The sequence below is a fragment of the Panthera leo genome, chromosome D2 (assembly GCF_018350215.1).
Source record: "Panthera leo isolate Ple1 chromosome D2, P.leo_Ple1_pat1.1, whole genome shotgun sequence".
In the NCBI taxonomy this organism is placed as follows: Eukaryota; Metazoa; Chordata; class Mammalia; order Carnivora; family Felidae; genus Panthera; species Panthera leo.
Genome location: NC_056689.1, coordinates 56,919,916 through 56,939,716, shown reverse-complemented (window position 1 = coordinate 56,939,716; position 19,801 = coordinate 56,919,916). Strand labels below are relative to the sequence as shown.

Genomic DNA, 19,801 nt, shown 5'->3' with positions numbered 1-19,801 from the left:
ATAAGGCAGACTACAAGAGGGTAAATATAGCAGAGGGGAGTGTAAGGAAGGGAGAGATGAATTCTGACCTGGCAATCTGGGAAGTCCTCAAGGCTGAGGCCCATTAAGCAGGAGCTGGAAGGATGAGCCATACATCTAGGAAACACTAGACAGAAGGAGATTCCAGACAGTGGGATGAGCTTACTAAAGAGTCAGAAGTATAAAAGTTCAAGGCCCATTTTATTTGAAAGGGGTGGGTGGTAGCAAATCATCTTACATGACTGGAATACTTTGTAGGGTGAGGGGAAGGGCCACAAAAATATAATAGAGCCAGAACGCAGACCTCAAAATCCAGGCCGAGAAGTGTGATTTTCCTCATCTCTCTCCTTGTATAATGTGTTAATTATGGTGTGTCTGACCATGCATTTGCATGTTTCTGGGCTTTCTGTCTTCACGGGTAAGGTTAGGACTACGCCTGCTACAATTGAATTTGTACATTGCAGAGAACAGTAGGGATATGAATAATGCCCCTTACACACCACTCATGAACGTCAGAGATCATGGCACTGATTCTTTACAACAGGAAGGGAACCAAGTTAACCACATATTAAAGTCTCCCCATAGTTTTTATAGCTGGTTCCTATTGTGTCCTGTGGTTTGAGTGTGATATGCCTATGACATGGAGCTTTGAGATGGTCACAGAGTCAGATTTTCTTCCCAAAGTGCCCCCAGATGATTTGCTCATCTGTTGGGAATTAACAGTATCAGTATAAATCCAGGTTCCTTAGCTGGTCTCTCATCTTGTCTGCCAAATGTGCTAAGTTATTTTAAGCCATTAGAAGCACGTGGTAGAATCCCATTATGGCTTGGACCATTATTACACAGACTTGGATAGAACACAGATCAAATCATGACCCCCAAACCTGACTGCAAACAGGAAAAGCCTATATCTCTAACAACTCACCTATAAAATCCCCTAGCTCTGCTTGCATAAAGAAGTCCCAGTGTTTGCTCAGTGATACAGAAGCCAGATCAAAACTCCTCACTGTTTCAGTAGACCCCTCAAAGAACAGAATGAAGGGCAAATGATCATATCAACCTCAAAACGTCTCAGTGTCCAGGAACTTCATTATATGATGTGGGCTTTTGGGGGCATGAGGGAAACAGGAAGTTTTCGTCTCCATTTGCTCTCTCTCTTACAGTCTCCTGTAACTAACACTAGAGAAAGAGATTGGAGTGTCCAGTCAGGAGAACTCCTTAGAGAGGTTGACTGGGTGGAACTCAACAAACATTAATTAGAATGACTCTCAGAAGCAAGAAGGCACCAAACCACATGCTACTGAACAGTAGGATGAGAACAGTTGGGTCTAGCATGCAAAATGACTCCAGCACACAGATAAAACAAAGCTGAGAAGGACGCGTGCTAAAGAGGGAGCCGCAGATAACGGGCCTCTCTTCCATCTGGGACTATCAAATAAGGCGCCGTGAAGGAGGCCACATCCAATGGCGGTTGGAGGGAAGAGTGGACTTTTTGACAGATTCTACCACATTCCAGGCAAGGCAAAAAGCAAGCAGGAGGAAAGCTTCAGGGCACACTTGAAAGTAATCCTCCCTAGAACCCCTCAGGCAGGAGCACCCCCCAGAGAGGATAATGAGCATCCTTCAGCCTTTGCTCCAGCGGGCAAGTGAGATGGGGTGACACCAGCCTGCGGCACTCCTGAGCAGCCCTCATCAGCGGGGTAGCGATCACTCATGGCCATTTCAAAGGAACTTCCTTTCTAAGCTACCCCAGATGCACAGCCGCGCCTGGAGCAGGGGAGAGAGGAGCAAGGCCCCTCTGTCCTCGAACTTCCAGGCTCTAACCTGCCCCTGACCCGGAGAAGGGCAGGGCAGCTGCGCATACCAGCTTCCTAACTCAGCGAGGGGGCCGCGAGGGGGGCAGCTGGGCCTCGGGGGCCTGTAAAGCGCACACAGGTGCGCGGCAGGCGGGGAGGCCGGGGCGCCGGGAACCCGGCCGGGAGAGTGGGGCGCCGGGTCGCGCGGGCGCCGCCAGCCCCGCACCTGCGCGGACCCCCTCCCTGCACACTGGCGGAGAAGCCCGCACCCCGGCGGGAATCGAAGCCCGGATGCGCATGATTCCTTAATATTGGCCACATTCGGGTGGGCCCCTTGCCAAGTGGACCGCAACGAAGTTTTTGTTGGGATGTGATTGACCCTGTGGTTTCTTCCTCCGGGAGGCCAAACGCTCGGGGCCCTGCGGGGACGGAGTGCCGGCTGTCGCGGCTACGCTCAGGCTCTGGCTTCCCCGGAGCCACTGCAGAGTCGGCTCTCCCTCACTGTTGTGTGGAGCAAGAGTGCCCTCTAGTGGCGCCCAGGGGAGTACTCTGTAACGAGAGTCCGGCTTGGAGGTGGGAGGGTAGTAAGGAGCAAGCAGAGCTGGTGCCCACTCTCCAACACACACTCGGATTCTTACACATTCTCCTTCCTCTCCCTCCTTCCTCCTTCTCCCCTGGCCGCCACTCCTTCTTTCCCGCCTTCCCCCTCTCTCATGGTTTAACGATCCAGAAACTGAGACCAGAAGGGACTGTTCACATGTTCAGGCCTGTGCCTTTCATTCCGCAAGTCTGCAAGTCTGCAAGACTCCGGTCTCTGGCCCTCCAGTCCAGTATCTTTTCTTTCTAGGTTCGTCTGCCGGCATATTTATATCCAATCCTTCTATTGAGTACCTGCTATGTAAGTTGGTGTAGGAAAAGTGCAGGGATGAACAGGACAGACACATGGTCTTCTGTCTAGTGGACTGATAAGCAGTCAGCAATGCCAGTACCCTGTGATGAGGGCAGAGACCCAAGAAGTATGGGGTAGCACTTTGGAGCAGCACCTGACCTGAGGGACAGATGGGAGGAGTTAGCCAGGAAAAGGAAGATGGAAGTGGGAGGGAGTAGAAGGCTCCAGGCAGCAGGAACAACATGTCCACAAATTCTGAGATCAGAGATTTGTTTGGAGAAATTGCAGCATGGAATGAGAGGAGGTGGTGGGAGTGGGGAGCTGGAATGGGCAGGGACTAGGGCGAGCCTCTCTAAGGGGCTGGAGAAGTGGGTAAAAGGCTTTGCTTACGGGGTCTTGTAAAGGTGTTGGACAGTGTTTTAAGATCAGCAGGGAGCTACTGAACCCTAGGTAGGTGAATGTCATGATCACAGTTCTATTTGTGCAGGATCATTCTGAGTTTGACATTAAACACTGCCTCAAGCTAGATGTTAGGCTCTGGACAACCACCTAAAAAAAAGACTGGAGGAACCTTAGGTTTCATCTAGTCTGTCTTACACATGGAGAGAAGAGAAGACAAATCACTCCCTCAAAGTAGCTGAGGCAGAACGATTATCTCTAAGTCCCTTCACCTCCCACTCAAGGTCCCAAGTATACCTGCCAGAAGCATACACAGCTCCCAAGCCTGCTCCCAATAATACACAGGCTCCCCCAGCCTCTGCCCCCACAAAAGGTCAGCCAGGGCCAGGCCAGAGTCTAGCAATCTTCATATATCTTCAAGACTGGCAAGGGGTATGCTCACTAGACCTGCTTCTCTGGGACCTCAGAATAGTTGAAAGCTTGCTTCTGTATCCAGGGCCAGTGAGAAACAGGGCAAGACATGATGACCAGAAACTGTAGACAGGTGGTGGGGGGAAGGAGGGTGACCTGGGCAAGGGGCTCCCATAGAGACCTGGAGAGCAGAGGGCTTGACTCCACACTGACACATTGAATCCCATTTCAAATAACATGCAAAATAAAGAAAACAAATTTAGGAATTGAAAAGTAACTCAGACTTTGTAAAAACAGATGGTGATAAAATGCAGTTGTCCTAATATTTGGATAATTTAAATGCCTTCAGCAGCTAGGGAATTAAGAAAAATAATTCAACATAGGCCGGATCATTTAGCATTTGGTTTGAAAAGTCATGAGCAGTAAAGGAGGTCCCAAAGTATGATGGAAATATGATAAGGAAAGGTTTTGAAATAAAGAAACATGATCTTGGTGAGTGCCATCTGGAATTGGAGCACCACACGAAATAGTAGAGAGAGGTGTCAGAGGACTGAATTTGAGACCTAGCTTAGCCACCTATTAGCTATGTGACCTTGCCCAGACCACTTAACCTCTCTGACCTCACCTCAATAATAAAGTTACAATAATAATAATAATAACTGCCCCATGTACTTCACAGGGCTCTTTAGCAATCTCGAGGGAGCATTGCAAATCTCACTCCTACCACTTACTGGCTGTGTAACTTAGTTGAGGCACCTCTAAGCGTTGATTTCCTCATGGATAATATAGGGATACTAACCCCCGCCTTAGTTAGTCATTGGAAGGACTAAATGCAACAGTCAAAGGAAATCATAACAAAATGCCTTTTACATAGACCTTGTGTACTAATCAGTGACTTTCATCATCAATGTGATTGTTTTTAAACTTACAAATTTTTCACAAAAATGAAAGATTATTGTAATATTTAGCATAATGTGACTTCATTGGGTAACAGGATAATTATTAAAAGAAAAATGTAAGCAGGAAAAATAGAATGGAGGTGGTAAAGCACATGGTCTCTCTTTATAATGGAGGGACTTTATAGATGAGGATGTATGGGGACTCAGGGTCTCAGGAAATTAACTCATGTTGGCTTAGCTAAGAGATGGTCATATAGATCTTTTTTAAGGATAAAAAATACTATCCATGATCAATGGCCTCATGTCAGGTTGGGATAAGTTATCTGGTGAATGACTGAGAATCAGCGATAATTCAGGTCTTATCTAACATCTCCAGAACCACTGAGAGTGAGAGTAATTGGTAGGTTAATGAAATCTGTGAAGACACTCCACGAACCTCCAGGGAGCCTCTCTCAAGCTGGAGAAACTCCACCCCAGAAGATCAGAAGTAATGCAAAAGAGCCTCAGAGCTCATTCACTTGTCCCAAAATATTTTGTCCCTCTATGCCAACCACCTTGTTAGGCACCAAGGATTTAGGGGTGAAAGATGTGATCCCTTTCCTAACCAAGCTTACAGCCCAGTGAGGGAGAGAGTAAGACACTACAGTTCAGTGAGATGGTTATTGAGAAGTTTGGGATACACAAAAGTCCAGAGTTCGGGCTTCTGCCCAGCCCAGGGATCAGAGAAGGTTCCCCAGGGGGACAACACGTGAGGAGTTCTGCAAGGACCCAGTGTGGTTAGTCTAACAGGGGAGGAGGGTGGGCTGTGCTCCAGGAGGAAGGGGCACCACATACGTGGGACTGCAGGGTGTTGAATTCAGTCACTCCAAGTGAGGACGTAGGCTTTGCAAAGGACTAGGGTTCCTCTGTGATGTCGGCACATGTCATGGCCCTGCCCCATTATAGTTAGTGTCCTTTTAAATCTCTTGCTTGAAAAAAGCACATCATGTCCCCCTCCTCCCAACAAAAAGTCTGTTAGGAATTTTATAACAATTTTAAATGAACTTGTGTCTTATTAATCCCAAATGTACTGATATTTACATTTGCAAAATATTTACTATACTTTCAAATGAAGTTGTGTACTTTATTCCCAATTGTAAGTGGGAACTTACACACCCAAATGTGTCTACTTACATTTTCATTTGAGAAATATGTATTTCGTTTATGTGCAAGACTTAACTATCTTTTCATTGTGAAACAATCTTTATTCATGATTATAACTGCCAACTCAGCCCATACCCACCTCCTGAGGTCAGTGAGCCACAGTTAACAGGGGAGTAAGGGGTGCTGGCAGGATCTGAGACTGAAGAGCTAGCCAGAGCTAGGCCTCGTTGTCCATGTGAAAGCAGAAGGGATGGGGAGATGCCGGAGAGGTTAAAGCAGTGACAGCAATTGATTGCTCTGTCAGCACTGTGGCAGGCAGCAGGAGGAAGGCGAGGCAGGGGGCAAAGAGATGGGTTACGTGGCAAGTTCTGAACTAGAATAGTAGCAGTGCAGGGAGAGAAAGCAGATATGAAAAATATTAAAAGGTAGAATTGATTGGACTCAATGCCCCTGACAGAGAATTGGGGGCGAAGTCCCAGATGCCCAGCTTTCTGGCTTAGGTAATTGGATAGATGGTGTTACCAATACAAAAAAGGCAGAGAAAAGGACAGGGTTTGAGGAGAAGATTTTGAGTTTGGACTTAGAGACTTTGAAGTTCCTGTGGGACAGCCAAGGGGAGATACACTAGTTAGAAGGCTTTAGGTCCGGTTTGGAAGCATTGATGTGGATAACAGTCAAAGTCCTGGGTGCAGGTAAGCGCACTCAGTGGGAGTGTGCAGTGTGGGAGAATAAGAGATCCAAGGACAAAGCACCAGCATCCGAGAGACAGGTAGAAGCCAGTAGTCCCCCCTCAAAAGGCAACCACATGCAGAAATGAAGGATCAAGAGAGTGCGTGAGGGAGAGAGAGAGAGAGAGAGAGAGAGAGAGGTGTCCCATGGGAGCTAAGGGAAAAGAGGGCTTTAAGAGGAGCCATGAACTTGTCACTCCCAAAAGCAGTCAAGTACAAGGACCAGTAAGTGTCCCGTGACTACAGCAAAAAGAATTAATAACAAAACACCATCTCCCACTTACGGGTTCGTTATGCTCTCAAAGCACCTTCATACTTTGTATTTCATGTCTCTGGCCCTGCAGCCTATAGCAGTTGCAGAAATGAGAAAACCTCAGGAAGGGAGGTGAAGAGATTTGCCAGACCGTCTAGCAAGTCAGTGATGGGGATCCTGGAATTAGAGATCAACCCAGAATCTCAACCATGCTCCCTGGTTCCACCCATACTCGGGTTAGCTTTTGAAATAACCAGTAAGGAATCAGAATGGGGCCTGTTCCAGGATAGCAATATAGAAATTCAAAGGCTGGTTTGCTTATCACACTGTGTTGCACTTTCCAGAACCCAGAGATACCAGTGCTCTGGGATCACACAAAGTTAAATTCCTTAGCGGGAGGGGCTGGCCCCCAACTCCATATGTAAGAGGGAACACTGAAGGTTTTCAAGTAGAGCAGGGATATCAATTGAGTATTCATTGGAAAGATTAATTACATTATTGAACTTTTATTTGATGGTGCATATGTCTGGTTGTTGGATATTCACACCACCTGAAATAAAATAATGAGAATATACTGTGAAGACCTGTTCTGGCTTTTTTTTTTTTTTTTTTTTTTTTTTTTTTTGTAACTGGGCCCCTTCTCCTCATCCTGCATCCCACTCTAATGAGTAGATGAGTAGACAGACTGTCTTCACCAGAGAGGGTCACTCACATTTGGATCAAAAGCTCCTTGCAGATTTGATGAGGTCAACTTACCAGATCTCGGTTCTCCTACTTCTACACTTTTCCAGAGGCAGGCCTGGCTCTCCAGTCCCCTGCTCCCTCTTTCATTCCTCAGTCATACCGACAAGAGGAGGGTGGCTGTTCCTCTGTCAGATCTGGACCAGGCCCAAACTTACCCATGCGGGACAGATCTGGACCTACCTCCCTGCCTCGCTCTCTGCTGGGAGCAATTCACAACACACTCCTCTCTGGGAGTTCACTGCTCTGTTGGGGAGAGGTCTGCTTATCTCTCTCTAAACCTATCATTCATAGCACACAAGGAACATGAAACAAAGACCTTTATATCAGTTTCTAACATTTCATTCTCTTTACAGCTCAGATTATATCACTGCAATGTTATCACGTCGGAGATTGGGCAAGGCCCCAAAATAGCCATCACTATGCAATGTTGATTTTCTGAGGGTGACTCACAGCCTTATTTCCAGCTGGTGGCCTGGCTCTAGCCTTTTCTTCTGACCCAGAAAACTGAGCTTCCATCTGGGTACATAGCCGTACGAGTCATTCTGGGTCAGGAACAGCTGGGAAGTTCTCTGCATTCTGTACCACAGGCCAAGGGTGGGTGATGAGTTATTTCCTTTTCTCCTAAGTGTGCTCCGAATGTGGCCCTCTTTCCAGGATTGGAGATGGCTGGTGCACAGGAAGAATAAAAGCAAGCGGGATGGGTGAACTCAAATTTTTAAAAATGCGTACTTTATCACCTACTCCATTGTGCTGCTAAAACAGAAACATCCGTTAAATATTTGATAAGAAAACTCAGACTAGAAAAAGGAGTCTCTAAATGTCTCTGTCCTCCTTCAGAACAACCCTAGTCAAGTGACATGATGTTAATTCTCTAATCTCTCAAATAAATTAAAGATAGCAATTAAATAGGAGATTTCTGAGACCATCATAAGCCTTCGGATCATTCCACAGGAAAAAATTCTTTAGGTATAAAGTCAAACAGATTTGCTATTATGATTTTAAAAATAGGCCTAAGACACTTTTCAGCTTCTGCATCATGGACTTCTCATTTGTCTAAATGCTGTGTCTCTGGAACTAGACTTCCTGTGTTCAAATTCTGGCTCCCAGCACTACATGCTGTGTGACCTTGGACAAGTCATTTAGCCACTCGAGGTAAAATGGGATAATGGCAATTTCTTTCTCAGAGCATTGCTGGAATTTTTTAATGAGTTTTTAGAAGTAAAACGCCCAGGTGAGCACTTGGGCACAGCAAGTGTCAGTAAGTGACAGCTGGGCAAGTATCAGACAGGCTCTGCTGGGATGATGAATGACAAGCCCGTGCTATTTTTCTTCACTGCAGGTCAGTGCAGCTGAACGGCCAGCCCTTAGTGATGGTGGATGATGGGACCCTCCCAGAACTGAAGCCCCGCCCCCTGCGGGCCGGCCGGACATTGGTCATCCCTCCAGTCACCATGGGCTTTTATGTGGTCAAGAATGTCAACGCTTTGGCCTGCCGCTACCGATAAACCACCCTCACAGTCACAAGCTACCAGCAGGCCTGCTGAACTGCTTTCCACTCTCCTGCCCTAATAGTGTCCTTATTTTTCAGACATCTTCTTAGCAACAAAACAGTCTCTGCTGCCCAATCCTGCTGGAATCAGCACAGACTTGCTCTGCAAAGAGACAAATGCCGTAGCATGAGCTTAGCCTAGGTAGGCCACATCCGCCCCGAAGGAAAATGTAGACATCACCCGTACCTGTGTAAGGAGGAAGGTTTGTGTGTAGACCTGTATGTATCCACGTACACGTACCACGAAAACAAGCTGACGGCACGCTCCCAGGACCAAGGAAACAACTCTCCATGATCCTGGTCACATAGCAATAGAACTATGGCTCTGAGCCTTTGATGGCTGCCCTCCGCAGAAGATGAGGAAAGAAATAACCAGGTGGGCCTGAAAGAGCCCAGCCCTCTCCCAACTCCTTTCCTTGGCTGTTCCCTTCTGTTGCCCTGGGTTTCCTACCACCTCTCTTCCCACAGGGGAGCAAGTGGGTGGGTCAGCGCCGGCCTGCTGGGCGAGCTGTTTATGTCATTTCCTGGCTGATGTATGAGTGTGCGCATCTGGGCTTCTGACAGTGGCATCCATCACTCGCTATTCCTCTGGGAAACGGGTGCTTCCAAAGTAAAATTGCAATCATGCTCCAGATTTTGTAAAAGGGTTCTATTCCTCTGTGAATCCAGATTCCCCTTGGGTCGGAATGGGAGTCAGGTAACAATATTCATGGAGTGGAGAGCAATGTATTAGGCACCACAAAAAGCAATCATCATCCGTCATGTGTCTGGGAGGGAGAGAGTTTTAGTATGAAGAGAAAGCACGCTGAACCACCATAGACACATGCACACATGCACGCACACCCCAACTGAACAAGCAAGTAATTAGACCTGCATCAAATCTGAGAGAATCTTAAGAGCTTGTAGAGCAAGCCATTCATGGTTTGTTTGACCAAAACCATAAAAAACTGTATAAATCAAAAGTCATTGGATCTAACCTTTCTGCCTCTTCCTAAGTAGCTGTGTGCCTCTCAATGGCATTTACTGGGCAGAAATCTAATCTGGTCATGAAAGATGACCAGGTCTGTGCTATCCCGGACCAGCCAGTGTGAGCACAGAACAAAGTTTTTGGCTCACCACCTGGGGCAAGGGGGAATCTGGAGGTGGAGATCTGGTGGGGAACTGTGGGGTGGTGGGTGGGAAGCCCCTGGGTTGGGGAGGGGGAAGCAGACTGATTTAAAGTTCCTGATAAAGACCTTCTGTATGATTCAAGGGGTAAGACTCAAATAAGCTGCCACTGAAATGACTGTCTTTTTGCGGGTTTGATTTTCTTTCTCAGGATAAAGGACATGAATGGCGCTTTTTCAAAGGAGGAGATATTTGACAATGTCAGAGGGTTCCAATTAAGAGAGCAGTCCAGTTTCTGCTGTTGAGAGAGGGTAGGAGAGGAGTGGAGGGTCAGGGTTGCTGAGGCCAGGGGCCAGGCGGATGCCTAAGATGCCCAAAGGGCCTAGGACAGGGCCAGGTCTGAGGTGAGACTTGGGAGGAAGATTACACAAGGGAGGAAGTCTAGGAGACTCAGCTGGGAGAAGCGGGCATTTGGGAGAGGGAAGCCCACGGGCGCATTCTATGCACGAGGCAGAGAGTGGACTCGGTTTTGAGGTGTTTGTCAGCAGGTGTGGAAGGACGACAACACAGGAGGTTGGTGCCACCGCCAGCACAAGGGGGGGCCAAGGACTGGGCTGGACCCGGTCAGTGGGTGTGCTCTGCCTGGAAGCGACGGGGGCCTCCTCTTCTCGGGAAGCAGGCACCTTCTGCCGAAGGCTCAGCTCTGCGAGGGGAGGAGAGAGAAGTGCCAAGACCCGGGATAGAAAGCAGGGAAAGCAGAGTCAGAGGACAGCCCAAGTGAGGAAGAGAGAGGAAAAGAGACAAATAAGTTGTTACTCCAAGCTTTAAAAAATGTGTGCAGATATCAAAACCTCTTCTATGTGCCGTACAGGCATAGCTGCAAGCCCTTGCTGATGACGCGAGTTAGTGGCTGTCTCTGCAGGCCTGGGCCTGGGCTTGGCTAGTTTGCTTTACGAACATAGTAGCCCCCTGAAGGAGTCACCAGTTTCACCCCCACCTTCCTGTGAGCACAGAGAGGTTCACAGCCTACCTGGGGCCACCCAGGGGAGTGGGTTGCTGAGCTCAGAATAATCCAGAGCCTGCTCATTTAACCAGCAGGCCCAGGGGTCGCCCGCCTCACAGCCTCACTCCCTTACCTTTCCACAGGTCCTGCTAATTCACTGCAGCAAACCTCCAGAGCTCTGTGCAAGCACACTCTGTGTAAATAGTGCTGGTTCTTCACTAAGCTTCTAAGCTTGCAGAATACAGGCAGTTTCTGCTTCTTTTATCTTTCTCTGTGTATTAAATGCTCCCAAGAGGTTTAAGTTTTGTTTGTTGGGTTTTTTTGGGTTTTTTGTTTTTTTTGTTTTTGTTTTTATTTTTTTTTAGTTAATAAAGGGATAAGGGAATCACTGAAATGTATCTTTGTGGTCCTGCAATTCTAACTTTGCAACTGTCTCATGGAAGAAGTATTTGCATTATTCAAAGGATACTGAGAAACTCACAATAACATCACATTCTGCAAGGATTTCGGTACAGGGCATCTGTCCTGGCTTTTTCATTTTGGAGTGGAAGATAATTACTAAATCAGTAGGGATCACTTCTTATAAGGGATTCCCCGATCACACTCCCCCCCGCCCCAAAAAAAAAAAACAGCCCGTGGCAAAACTCAGCATCACAGTGCACATTAGGGGAGCAGGCTTGCCAGGCTGGGCCCTGGAACGAGAGAGTTCAGCCACCAGCCTTCCAGATCAGACTTTTCCTCCTAAAACAAGACATGGCCGAGATCATCTAAGACTTTAGAATCACTTTACTTTAAACTGAAGAATGGCCTTGCAGAAATGCTTATTTGAAAGCATAATAAAAGTATAATGAGAAGTCTGTGCCTTTTGTTGAAACGATTTTCTGCTCTTCCTGCCTCTAGGAATGATTTTCTTTCTCCTTTCTTATCACAAAGGCTCAGAACAAATTCTCATTGTTATTTGAAGAAAGAGTCTCAATTCTTCTACTACCCTGAAAAAGCTGCAACTGTGGGATATTAGCTTATCTTTGGCCGGAGAAACGCTTGAAAATCCCAGAACTGGGCTACAATGAGACTAAGTAAGGCCCAGGACTCCTAGAACCGCAATTCCTAATGGTCCACTCGCCTTCGTAGCCCCAGCCCTTCCCCAGTAGTTGTCCAGTCCCCGGGGCAGATGGGTCCAAGCCATGTACCCTCCAGAATGGCAGAGGTCATTGGTGGATTCCATCTGAAAGGCCCCCGCTGGCCTTTAGCACTAGGAGTTGCTGAGGCCTCCTGAGGTGGGAGTGGGAAGGACCCCGCAGGGTTGTGACCTGCTGAGCTGCCCAGTGCTCCAGGCCATGCCCAGCCTCTGCAGGTGTGCTCTGCCCTTGCACTCCAGGCCCCTGTGTCTGAGAGGGATGCGGCTGCTGGATTCCCCTTGGAAATCCACTGAGAATGGTTTTATTTCAGAAAACAAGAGGGCAGTGTTTAAATCCAGCAGAAGCAAAGGTGAACCAGGTGGATACCGCTGGCAGTAAAAACACCAGGACAGAAGAGGACTTTAAAAATGTGAAGCATCAAGAGAGCAGCCAAAAATAATAGACATCTGGCTTGGAGAAGGCAAGGGAAGAATACATAAACATTTATGTAGCAAGGCTCCTCCACTATCCCTTCTCTCCAACCTCAGTGCCCCTGCCCCAGCCTGGACACTGCTCATTGCTTTTCCACTAACTTCTCTCCAGTTCCATGGCCTTCCCTCTGCCACGGACACCCAACCCGGAGCGCAGGGAAATCTGCTGTACTGAGAGGGAATTAAATCTTGATTGTAGAATTGTTTGCAATCTTTTCTTGGGATGTGCCAGAATTGCAAATAAGACAGTAAGGGGCACTCACAGATAAACAGTTTTTATAAAGCCCAAACAACTGGAGTTCTATAATCACTGCTTCTGAGTTCCGCTAACAGGGACAGATGCTTCTGTAACTACCTTCCCGGGCCCAGTCCCGGGTGGTGACTAGGGAAGACCAGAGAAGTGATTTGTCCAAGACCATCTAGATAAGCAGAGTCAGAATCAGATATCGAACCCACATCTATTGAACTCCAAAGCCTGCTCTCACTGCATTGTGCTCTCTCTAATTGGACTGGTGGTGGCCACCTTTTTCTCACCTCCAAATTGCCCACAGCTAGCTTTCTTACCGGCCTGTGTGTGTCTACAGAGAACCCTAGCAGTGCCTTCGCCCAGAACAGCTGGTGGCAAGTATGGGAAAGCCAACTCGCAGTTCTGATGAGTAGTGAGTAGGGCCGTGAGCAGCCTGTGCTGTAAATGGAATGTGTTTTTTCTGTAGAATAAAGGACCAGTCTTACCACCACCACCCACCACAGGTGATGATTCCTGATATTTCTAAGTCCTGGAGGTGAGTGGCAGAGCCAGTCAGCACCCACACACGCACTGCCTCTGAGATCATTGCTCCTCCTGCCCCAACTACTGAGAGATTTGGAAGTTTCTTTTCTTCCCAGACTAGATAATAAACCCATTAACTATTGCCTTAAGGGTAGAACTTGCAAAGACCACTCTAAAACAAGAAAGCTAAAATACAAGAAACCAACTGCTTTCATACCCACTTCCTTCCAAACACCAGAGAGCCCCACCCCTGCCTGGGAGCCCTGGGGCATTTGCCAGGAGCTGACCAAGTTCCGAACGACTGGCTCATGAATAAATCCCATGTCCTATGCTCCCAGCAGAGTAAAGGAGGCCCTTCTTTACGGCCCACATCATGAACTTTTCTAATTATTATTCATGAAAATATTCTAGGATTTTTTTCAAGTTGTAAATGTTATGTAATAAATTATATTTTTGGAAGAAGCAAAAAGAAACCTAAGTTTTATTCATCTAAAAGTTGGCAAAGAAAGTGCAGGAACATCTCCCAGGAAAAATTTCTTCTCTGCAGGGGATTTTAACAGGTGTTAATATTTGCTTCCAAAAAACAGATTATATTAAGGTTTATATGAGCTTGGCGATTGCAGAGAATTTGGGTCCATGAGGTAGTTTCTATTTTGAGGTAACACTCTGTAAGTAATAAAATGTGAATACTCTAACTTTCTGTTCTCAGGGTGTTCTGTGGGGAGAGGGGCCCACTGTTGTCCACACTACATTTTGACCCAATGAACTAACACATGATGGGTATCGTTGATTTCATGATGTGCTGCTCTCTCCCGCTTCCCTCTTCCCCACAAGCCCTGCTTCAAGTACTCTAAGTGGAAATTAAGTTTTATTTTTCAAGTTAGATGTCATTGATGATGTTTGAAGTAACTGTTAACTGCAATAACAGATAAACCCCAGAATCTCAGTGGTTTAACATAAACGACGTTTATTTCTTGCTAACAGATCGTGTAAAGGTCAATTGGTGGTAGTGGGGTAAGTAGTGGTTCCATGCACATAGTCCGTCAGGGATCCAGACTGGTAGGCTGTGTGCCATTTTAGCACTTGGCCTCCAACATTGCTATGGGCGTCAACATGCAGCGGGAAGACAAGGAGAGTGTGCAGAATCACATGGGAGTAGTTTGGGGGACCTAACCTAGAGTTAGCATAAATTCCTTCCACTCAATTCCATTAGCCATAAGTCAATTACACGATCCCATCTAGATGCTGGAGTTTCAGAAATAAAGTCCCTGACTGGACAGTCACTTCTCAACAACAATTATATTTTGTTGCTATAAATGGAATGTCTTTGATCCCCCCCAAGATTGCTATGTTGAAACCTTACCCTATGTGATAGATTCCCAATGTGATGGTATTTGGAGGTGTGGCCTTTGGGAGGAGATCAGGTTGTGAGGGATGAGCCTTCATGAGTGGGATTATAAGAGAAACCCCAGAGGGCTCTTTCGCCTCTTCCACGACTTGGGGACACATCGAAAGTGGGCTCTCAGCAGACGCTGAAGCAGCTGGAACCTTGATCTTGGACTTCCCAACCTCCAGAACTGTGAGGAATAAATTTCTGTTGTTTATAAGCCAAGCAGTCTATGGTATTTTTGTTATAACAGACTCAACAGAGTAAGACATTCATGAAAAAGGAGCACAAAACTTTGATGGACAGCTAGGAAACCAGAAAATTTATCAATGACGTTGGGTCCCTCTAATTGAGCGTCATCAAGTGAGTGTTACAGACCATATGTGAGGATACCTAAATTCGAAGGATTTTTTTTAATACTTCAGAATGACCTAAAGAAGCTTTCTTTTGCCTCTTTCCATTCCCTTAAGTCTTGCTACTCCTAGTACTTGGCTGAATTTTAGCAGAAAACGATCTGTGTTGTTCCACCGCTATCCAGTTAGGATGCATCTAGTACTGGATGCTCTGCCCTCTACTAACAACATTAGTGGCAAATATGTGGGGAAATCTAAATAAATATAAAATAATAATAATAATAATATTGTCTCATGAGATTTAAAATACAGAGAAAATTAAAAATGCATTACAATAGCATACATTTTAAAAGCAGGCAAAGGGAAAGTATTCTAGCATCCTTTCATTTTCAAGGAAGAGGTAATTTATATTAAACTTTCATAAGTTAAGGAAGCATGTTTTAATCTCTAGGGTAACCACTAAAAGAATATTAAAAGAGTGTATTATTTCTAAATGAATGAGGGAAGGAGGGAGAGTAGAATCAAAATAAAAAAAATAGTTGATTTATGGGCACCTGGGTGGCTCAGTCAGTTGAATGTCGGATTTTGGCTCAGGTCACAATCTCATGGTTTGTGAGTTCGAGCCCCATGTCGGGCTCTGTGCTGACAGCTGAGAGCCTGGAGTCTGCTTCAGATCCTGTGTCACCCCCTCTCTTTCTTCTCTTCCCCCGCTCACGTTCTCTTGTTCTCTTTCTCTCTCCCTCTTTCTCTCTCCTCTCTCAAAAATAAACAGTAAAAAAAATTTTAAAGATAGTTGATTTAAAAGAAAGCAAGAAATAAAAGAAAACAAAGAACAGGGGGACAAATAGAAAACAGTAAGATGATAGATTTGAACGCTGTTCAAATCTATTCTATTTGAGAGAGAGAGCACACACAGGGAGGGGCAGAGAAAGAGGGGGAGGGAGAATCCCAAGCAGGCTTCACACCAAGTCAGCACAGAGCCCGACACAGGGCTCCATCTCACAAATCACGGGATCATGACCTGAGCCAAAACCAAGAGTTGGACGCTTAACTGACTGAGCCCCCCAGATGCCCCTAGTTTTGACTTTTAAAACCACTAATTGAAACAGTATTAAATTGATTACCAAACCTTTTCCATCCCTTTAAATTCTGCACTCAAGGTGAGCATGTCGTTCTCCTCACCCCAGTCCTGGTCCTGAAGCCAATAAAGGAGAAAAAATGGAATCATAAAAGTACTTGATAAATGTTCTTAAAGGCATACAAGGAGGAAAAAAGGAACAAAGAAAAGATAGGACAAATACAAAACAAATAGCCAGATAATGACTGATAGACTTTAAACCATAGTAATAATCACATTATATGTGAGTTGTTCTTAACATACAAGCTGACAATTCAGCCTGGCACAGATTGTCATTCTGGGTAAAAAATAAGACCCAACTATATGCTGCCTGCAAAAAAATTGTGCTTTACATATGAAAACATGAGTAGGTTAAAAGTAAAGGATAGAAGATCACATATGCAGGGGAGGTAGAATGTCTGCTCTACCTCTCAGGGTTTCTGGCTGAGGCTGCCATAAAACAGAGAAATAGGAGACAAGCACAGAGATTTTATTTAGTGATTTTTAACATGAACGTGGGAGCCCCCACAAGAAAAATGAAGACCCAAAGAACTGGCTAGGCCTCAGTGTGTATATACCATGTTGAAGATTGGCAATTGTGGGAAAGTAAACTCTATGTGGAGACTAAAGAAAGGTAAGAGTTAGTTTAACCGGGTCTCTTTGCACAGATTTCTCTTTGCCTAGACTTTCCCTCTTTGGTGAGAAGAAAGCTCCTTTCCTCCTGGAATAGGGAGGGCCTCTTTCCCATGGGAGTTTCATCTCTTGCTTGCAGAAAGAAAAGGAAAGTCAGCATGCTTTTAGCTCACAATCATCAATATACCAAAGCGGTGTATTTTGGGGGAGCATGTCCTGAACTCTGCCACAGGCCATGTGAGCACTAATCAGAATAAAGCTGAAGTGACCATACCATTCTCAAACAAAGTAGATTTAGTGCAGTGGATAGTGTCAAAGATTAAAAGGTAATTTCCTAATGATACAGGGGCTAATTCGTTAAGAGAACATAACAATCATAAATGTTTATGTATCAAATAACAGAGCTTCAACATATATGAGGCAAAAGCTGGCAAGACTGGGAGGGGAAAGAGACAAATCCATAATTACACTTAGAGAATTCAATACCATTATCTCAATATTTGATAGAGTAAGTACGCAGAAAATCATTAAGAAGACAGAAGACTTAAATGTTGCTCTCAACCAACTTGACCTGACATTTATAGATCACTCAACCCAACAAAAGAAAAATACCTACATATTCTTTTCTAGTACACCAGGAACATTCACCAAGATTTACCATATCCTAGGCCATAAATAAATTGAAAAGGAGTCAAGTCATACAAAGCATATTCTCTGACCAAATGGAATTGAAATAGAAACCAATAACAGAAAGATACCCAGAAAACCATCAAATAGTTGAAAATTAATAACACACTTCTAAATAATCCATGGGCCAAAAAAATAATCAAATGAAAAATTAGACAGCATTTTGAACTAATTGAAAATGAAAATAAAACATATCAAAAGTGGGAGCTGATAAAACAGTACCTTGGGGGAAATTTATAGCAGCAAACTCCTTTGTTAGAAAAAAAGACAAAAGGTCTCAAATCAATGGGTCAGGTTCTAAGAAACTAAAAAAAAAAAAAAAAAAAAAAAAAATTTAATTAAATCCAAAGTAAATAGAAGAAAGGATATAGTAAATAGCACGGAAATTGGTGAAATAAAAAACAGAAAAACCAATGAAAATTGCTGAAACCAAAAGCAGTTTCTTCGAGAAAATCAATAAAATCCTTAGTGTGACCTGAATCCTTCTAAATTTATTGAACAGAATAGAGAGCCCAGAAATAGATCCACACATTTATAGTCAATTTATTTGAGACAAACGTGTCAAAGTAATTTAATGGAGAGAGGATTTTTTTTTCAACAAATGGTGCAAGAAAAATTGGATATCCATATGCAAAAAAATGAACCTGAACATTTCTCTCATACTTTCTACAAAAATCAACTTGAAATGGGTCATAGACTTAAATGCAAAATAAGCTGTGAAACTTCTGGAAGAAAACAGGAGGAAATCTTTGTGACTCTGGTTTAGGCAAAGATGTTTTAGCCAGTGCACAAAAAGCACAAAGATTTCTGTTCTTCAAAAGTCACTGTAAAGAAAATGAAAGACAAAGTCACAGACTGGCAAAAAAAAAAAAAAAAAAGCAAAACAGATAGCTGATAAAGAATTAACATCCAAATATATAAAGAAATCTTATAAGTAATAAGAAGAAACACAATCCAATTTTAAAATGGGCAAATCATTTGAACACTTTACACATGGCATATAAACACATGAAAAGAAATTCAACATCACTTGTTATTAGGAAAGTGGAAATTCAAACCCCAGTAGGATATCACAACACACCTACTACAATAACTAAAGTTATAAAGGACAATATCGAGTGCTAAGGAGACTACAGAGCAGCGAAAACTCTCAGCATTGCCAGGGGGATGTAAAATGGTGCCTGCACTTTACCATACAGTCCATACCATACAGATATTTACCATACAGCCCAGCCACCCTACTCCTAAATATTCACCCAAGTAAGATAAAAACTTATGTTGACACAGAAGCCCGGACATAATTACAAATGGGCATACAGGATTAAATCAGAATTGAAAACATCTGTGCCAGAAGTGATACCATTAAGAAAACAAAAACCAAACCACGTAATGGGGGAAAGTTTTTTGCAAATCACGTATCTACTAAAGGATTTGTATCCACAATATATAAAGAACTCTTACAACTTGATAATAAAAAGACAATTTTAAAATGGGAGAAGAAATTGAATTAGTGACTTTTCTTGAAAGAAGATATACAAATGGCCAAAGAGCACATGAACAGACGCTGAACATCGTTAGTCATTAGGAAAACGCAAATCAAAATCACGAGATGTCACTTCACCTCCCCCAGGATGGCTAAATAAAAACAGACAATAAGTGTTGGGGCAGATGGGGAGAATTGGTACCCTCATCCATTGCTGGTGGGAAATGGAAACTACTAGCGGTTAGAGTGAATAATAACATATCCATTTGATGGAATTTATTCAACCACTGAAATTCCTGCTTAGGAAGAACCTGCCACAGGAGAGAATCAAGAGGAGTGTAGCAGGATGAAGAGCGCACAGCCAGAGGGATCTCAACCATGGACTGCGGAGAGCCATGCCTGTGGCGGGTAGGTGCTGCAGGCGGGCAGTTGGAAGGTTTGGGCCCTAAGGTGGGGGGTTGGGGGGCGGAAGTAGCGAGGCTCCCTTTGTCTGCAGGTGGTGGGAGCATTATTTCCTGGTCCCTGCCTTTTCCCAAGGTGTATGCAAATCTGCCAGATGGCCAGTCCGCACAACTCATCCCCTGCTGGGCTGCACCCACAGCCCCCTGGCAGCACCAGGACACTGACGCGTGACTTCCGAAGTAATTTACTCCCTTCCATGATCTTCATCAGCAACCCCACACTTCAGCCCTTCTAATTACACAAATTTAAGAAAATCTTGAAAACACTAGTTCTAAACAAAGCCCCTATTGTACACCCCACCCCCAAACGGATTGAGAACCTTTATAAAGAAATTCAAGGGTTGGCACTGTGGGGACAACCAG

General features: G+C 44.8%; 1 protein-coding gene across 1 annotated transcript in view; it reads left to right on the top strand.

The window, feature by feature from the left end:
* The window catches only part of HPSE2 (heparanase 2 (inactive)), a 676,598-nt gene extending 667,135 nt beyond the window's left edge, over positions 1-9,463 (top strand). The window contains exon 12 of the mRNA XM_042907947.1: positions 8,620-9,463. Coding sequence (XP_042763881.1) covers positions 8,620-8,785 — 166 coding nt within the window. The 3' untranslated portion in view covers positions 8,786-9,463. The remainder of the gene's footprint in view (positions 1-8,619) is intronic.
* Positions 9,464-19,801: the final 10,338 nt, after the last annotated feature.